This window comes from Suricata suricatta, chromosome 4, assembly GCF_006229205.1.
Source record: "Suricata suricatta isolate VVHF042 chromosome 4, meerkat_22Aug2017_6uvM2_HiC, whole genome shotgun sequence".
NCBI lineage: Eukaryota > Metazoa > Chordata > Mammalia > Carnivora > Herpestidae > Suricata > Suricata suricatta.
This window is the reverse complement of record NC_043703.1, coordinates 135005592-135011591: the sequence shown is the minus strand read 5'-3', so window position 1 is coordinate 135011591 and position 6000 is coordinate 135005592. Positions and strand designations below refer to the sequence as shown.

Sequence of the window (6000 nt, the reverse complement as noted above, 5' to 3'; positions counted from 1 at the left end):
GTTAAATAGAACTTCTTGTTGAAAATTTGTTTAAAAGTCTCAAGATCACAAAACTGCTACTGCTAACTATAGACTTCAGTTATTCTAGGTAGAGGAAACATATTCCCCTTTTAGCAAAGATGAATATAAAATGGCTACACTGCATTTTTATTATAAACAAGCTATGAATTTGGTAACAAGTGTGCTGTAGTCTCTTAATACCATGTTTAGTCTTCACACCTCCTTGAGATATATTATTTTCCAAAAAAAAAAGGAAAAAAACCAGTTCCAATGGAGGAAAGAATGTTTAATAAATGGTATTGAAACAAACAGCTATCTGTTTGGAATAAAAATAAAATTAGATCCTTACACCTTGCACCATATAGAAAAATACATATGTTACTGATGGATTCAAGAGTAAAAAATAAAAATGCACGTACCCAAAATTCTACATACAATTTTAAGGGGTTCATGAACTCCCTAAAACCCACCCAGGGATCTCAGGTTAGCAAGAAGAGTAACTGTTAATCATAACTTCTATTAAAATCTCAATGCCAAATACCAGATGTGTTTTCAAGATCAAGTCACATGCAACAAATGAAAATGAACACATTAACTCATTGTTGTAACTTTATAAAATCTTCAAACTGGAACTAGAAACAGAGGCATGTCAATACAAATGGACAATGACTTAAAAAAAAAAATTACACCGATTTAAATAAGTTTGAGTGCATACTGTACAAGTGTGTCCACGTCTGTTAGCCTTTCAGAAATATAAAATCAGCTAAATCTTTAGTACTTAAAATTCATTATGTGCAATGTTATTCTCAAACTTGATTAAAATACTTAATAAATACAAGTTATGTTTAATATGAATAACTGCAACATACTTAAACATCTAAACATATAATAGGAATTCTATAATATTAAAATGCAATACTTTCACCTGCATTAATCTCATACACAATGGAAAAATACTTGCAGATAATTAGCATTAAGAATGCAAATATATTTTCACTGCGGAAGAAAAATAATAAGATTAGAAATCATGTTATTTGCGTAATCTACAAGGAAGCTGTAGATAGTCTACATTGTGATACTCTATTTTAAAATGAAAACAATTCAATATTTAACTTTACAACAAATTTACTCAAGGCAAAATATTTGTTTATTACAGAACAGGATCTTAAATCAAAGTAAGCAAGGCAACATTAGATCAACAATCTTAGATTTTTTTTTTTAATGAAGTGTAGCTTTAAAACTGTAATAAAGGTGAACATAAATTCTAACATGCTCTTCTCTTCTTATAAATGGGATGATGTAGAAAAGCAAAGCTTCAATGTGTAGGGATTGGAACCATCTGTAAAAATTAAAAAACAAAGTTTATAGCACACTTCATCAACCTTTCAAGATTACCTAGAATTAGCCCAATTATTTCACCTTTTTATACCATCAGGAGCAGAAATAAAGAAGGAAAATTTCTATGTAAGGAGAGGGGAAGATTACTTCTGCCCATCGCTCCCAGTAGGTAAGCTCCATGAAGGAAGGGACTCTGTTCACTGCCACATTCCTACTGCTCTGAACACTATCTGACACACAGGACACTCAATGTTTCTTAGTGAATTAATCAATCACTGCTGGTAAGCAGTACAGGGTTAGGCTTAGGTCCGCCAGCAAAGCTCACTCTGCAGAACACATTAGAATGGCAGCTCCTCTATAAAAGCCAATTCAAATACAGGCTGCGAAGTGGGACAAGACTGGAATGTAGAGGAAGATCTTAATAAACTGAAGAAGTTCCAGAAGATCTAGTATTAAATTCTAAAATTACTCAATAAAGACAGAATGAGCCACAAAAATTTTTCCATTTTATACATTTTAAACTTTTCAGACTAGGCAGAAATAATTCTTACTCACTTAATTATGCAAAGAAATAATTCTGGTATCTTAATGTATTAAAAGCTATTATCCTTAAGAAAAAAACATTCTTATAAAGGAAAAAGCATATAAATAAGTATTTGCATGACACTGGAGAGGACAAAAAAATAATTGTTCCTGACTCCAAGAAGTTTATAATTCATATACTATCTTGTTTATATCTCAAATATACATATAATTTATGTATATTTTTAAATATACACATATAGAAATAATATTTTATATATTTAAAAATATTTTTTTTAATTTTGTTTCTTAATGTTTTTTTATTTTTGAGACAGAGAGAGACAGAGCTTGAGGCAGAAGGATCAGAGAGAGGGAGACAGAGAATCCGAAGCAGGCTCCAGGCTCCGAGCTGTCAGCACAGAGCTCAACGCGGGGCTCCAACCCACAAACTGTGAGATCAGGACCCAAGCCGACGATGGACGCTCAACCGACTGAGCCACCAGGTGCCCCTGAGAGCTAGAATATTTTAAAGTAAATCCTAGATATGTTATTCTACCCATAAATCTTTAGTGTGTATTTTTCCTTTTTTTCATCACACCTAATAAAGTTAATAATATTTTTTCTTCCACTGTTTAGAAAAATAAACACCCCTTAGGTCCAGGATCAAAGTACACCACACAAAGCTTCAAAAGTTAAAATACTTGACTGTTCTTGCATGGTAGAAAAAAGAGGCCATTTTAAACAGTGACGATTTCATTTGAAACAAATTAAAGTGAGTATTCCTCATGGGGAAATGGGTAAATTAAACAAACTGGTACATCTCCACTATGAATAGCTACTATGCCTGTGTTTTAAAAAGAAAAAAAAAGTAGCTTTGCATGTGCTGATACAGAAATAGGTCTAAGATATAGTAAGCGAAACCAGTAAGACAAAGAATAGTATGTACAGAAGAGCCATTTTGGGGGCGCCTGGGTGGCTCAGTTGGTTGAGCATCCGACTCTTGATTTCGGCTCAGGTCATGATCTCAGAGTCACGGGACTGAGCCCCACACTGGGCTCTGCACTGAACATGGAGCCTGATTGGGATTCTGTCTCTCTCTTTCTCAAATGAAAAAATAAAAAAGATTCTCTCTCCCTCTGTTCTTCTCCCCTACTTATGCTAACAAAAAAAAAAGAAGAATCATTTTGTGGGGGCACCTGGGTGGCTCAGTCAGTTAAGAATCCAGCTCTTGATTTTGGCTCAGGTCATGATCTGACAGTTGTGAGACTGAGCCCCTCACTGGGCTCCACACTGATCGAGGAGCCTCCTTATTATTCTCATTCTCTCTCTCTCATTCTCTCTCTCTCTCTCCCTCTGCCCCTTCCCCACTTGTATATGTGCACAGGTGCATGCAGGCACCCTTTCTCAAAAAATAAAATTAAAAAAAAATTTTATGTAAATTTTAAAAATGTACATATACATACACTGGAGAGGTAGAATAAAGGAGACAAATAGATTAGAAATTGTAGAAACCTTTAACTTTCATTTTGTACCCTTATGTGGTTTCAGCTCTTTAACCGTATAAATAAATGTATGTATTACTTTCTTCTAAAAACATCAAGAGGGATTGTAGGAACCAGCATCCAAAATGGCCTCACCGGTCCACTCCCCTGGTATTCACAGCCCTGTACAGCCCCTCCCACACCGTGCCCCAGCATAAACGATAGTATGCCACTTCCAGATACTGGGTTATAAAAGACACTGTGCCTTCTGTTTTGGTTTTTGCTCTCATCTCCCTGTATCACTCACTCTGGCCATGAAATGGTCAGTGTAACTTGGCTGGACTTGCAAACAACCACGTAAGTGAGGTTGGAAATGGATTTCCCAGTCCCCAAGCATGACTTGAAATGACTGCAGACTCAGACAACAGCTTGACTGCAACCTCAAGAGACCCTAAGCTAGAAATACCCAGCGAAACTGTCCACAGACCACTGACCCTCAGCTTGCTGTTTTAAGCTGCTGAATGTGGTAATCTGTTATACAAGCAATAGAAAATTAACATAGGATTGTGTGGGGTGTGGGATTTATATGCCTTTTTTGTTCGTACTTCTCTAAAATTAAAAAAAACTGCGTTATTTTTAAATTATTGATGTTTTGACAGTAACTGCTATTGACTAATTACAACACAATTGTACTTACTTGGAACTCTTATCTGGTAGTGATTAAGTGCGGTGAGGGCTTCCACTGCATCAGTTTTGCATTCCCATTCTAACAGCCCAGAAAGTGTTTTGGCAGAAGCTAAAACAAAACAAAGAAACACAAATCCAGTAGTTATTTGCTAGTCATCAGTTTAACCAGAAAACCTAAAAAATGGAATGTGCACACTCACGTTTTGCATCAAACACTTTATATTTGATGAATGTAAGAACTTCATGGTCATTACATAACTGTCAAAGAAATGTAAAACTCCATTAAAAGTATGGCCAAAATAATAATATTCCTGCTTTTTATTCTTTAAGAAAATAAACTTCATGGCAGCATTTAAGTCTGGCATGCATGAATTAAGTCAAACACTTTTTAAATTACTAAGTTGTAGGAGAAAATCAACTAAAAAAGTGATATTCTGTAAACTATGTACGTAATTCAGTGCTGTGTGCTGTAAATAAGACCACAGATTTATAACTGAAATATATATTCTCAGAGCTGACCAGGATTTATCTAGTACCGAAGGTAGGGAGTGGAGTTCCAGAAGATCAATTCTTTCCTGAAACATTTCCACCATTTAGGCAAAAAGGCAGGGATAGAGAACATTTTGTTAGGGGCAAGTTTTAAGGGAATAGTAAAAGAACTTCCTGAATCCAGGAGTACGGTCTCTCATTCTCATTCCAACTCTCAAAAAGACTGAGTCACAAACCAACAAAAGACTAATGCAGAACGAAGGCCAGAAAAGTACAATGATCAAAGAATGAACTATAAAGTACCAAGTAAGTAACAGAATACTAGTAATATCAAAAGTAGATGGATAGCGTTAAGACTTTAAAATGAGGCTAAAATATTCTAAATTTTAAAATAAGAAGAACACTCTACACAACTACATGTCAGCACCTACCTTTGTGAAGGTCTCCTCTGTGACACACAACGGAACATTGTAATAATGCAGCACGCATGAGGGCGGCTGGATTATATTCTTAGATGCTTGACCAGCACTTGTAAAGCGATTATTTTTGCTCATTGCAAAATCTTTGTAGCTACTTGTACCATCCTCCAGCTCAAATATTTGACTTGGAACAACTGAATGTTGTTTAGACACACTAAAGATTGGGAAGGAAAAAGGTACAGAACATACCTTGTTAGGTAGAAAGCAGCAAGTAGGCAGTCTCAAAATGTTAATATATATGCCTGCATTCAATTCTAACAAATAAGACAAAGGTAGCTATTTTAAATGTGGTTTAAATATTTAATATTTTAAACAGTTATTTGAATATTTAAATTTCGGTTGAGTTCTAATCCATCACTCATAGCTTACAGTCTCATATTAGGAAACTGCACATAATACTTGCCCATTTTTACATGCTGTTTTATGATCATAACACTAAAAACTAGGTATAAGTGAGCAGAAGCCTGAATTATATGACCCTAACATACTTTGTCTAAAATGGTAACATTATAGGTGCTAGTTTCAAATGTGCTCTCAAATTATATTAAAATATTCTGAAATTGAAATTAATGTCTAATAAAAATAATGAAGTTTTTTTAATACTTTTAAAATTTACCACTTAGGATAATTACCAAACATTAAGTCTTTTCCCAAATAATTTGACATTGTTAAGGTGTGTGACAGCTCTTTCTACAGCATACTCATCACCCATTTCTACCAGTGCTGTACCAGGAATGGTCTTCATAAACTTTACCTGTAAACACAAAATCCCAAAAAGGTAACTATTTATTTCCCTTCTACAGTAACAGAATTTCTGAAAGATAGTATGATTTAAGTGGTTGATGTCAAATACAGAAGATCACCTGCAATCTTGACTTTATTCTGCTGTGCTATTAGACACTCCTAGGTCTTATCAAAATTCAACGGTTAAAAACAGAGACGATAGGCGGCGTCTGGGTGGCTCAGTCACTTAAATGTCTGATTCCTGATTCTGGCTCAGGTCA

The 6000-nt window shown here is 34.9% G+C and overlaps 1 protein-coding gene across 3 annotated transcripts in view; it reads right to left on the bottom strand.

Annotated features, from left to right (window-relative positions):
• Window positions 1–265: 265 nt before the first annotated feature.
• Window positions 266–6000, bottom strand: part of HNRNPLL (heterogeneous nuclear ribonucleoprotein L like) — a 32566-nt gene continuing 26831 nt past the window's right edge. For 2 of the 3 annotated variants that reach the window (XM_029937912.1, XM_029937913.1), the window contains 5 exons: window positions 5629–5750; window positions 4949–5150; window positions 4229–4286; window positions 4039–4137; window positions 266–1339 (listed from right to left, as the gene is read on the bottom strand). In XM_029937912.1, the coding sequence (XP_029793772.1) occupies window positions 1284–1339; window positions 4039–4137; window positions 4229–4286; window positions 4949–5150; window positions 5629–5750 (537 nt within the window). In that variant the 3' untranslated portion in view covers window positions 266–1283. The remainder of the gene's footprint in view (window positions 1340–4038; window positions 4138–4228; window positions 4287–4948; window positions 5151–5628; window positions 5751–6000) is intronic. The other variant, XR_003907980.1, reaches the window with a different exon arrangement.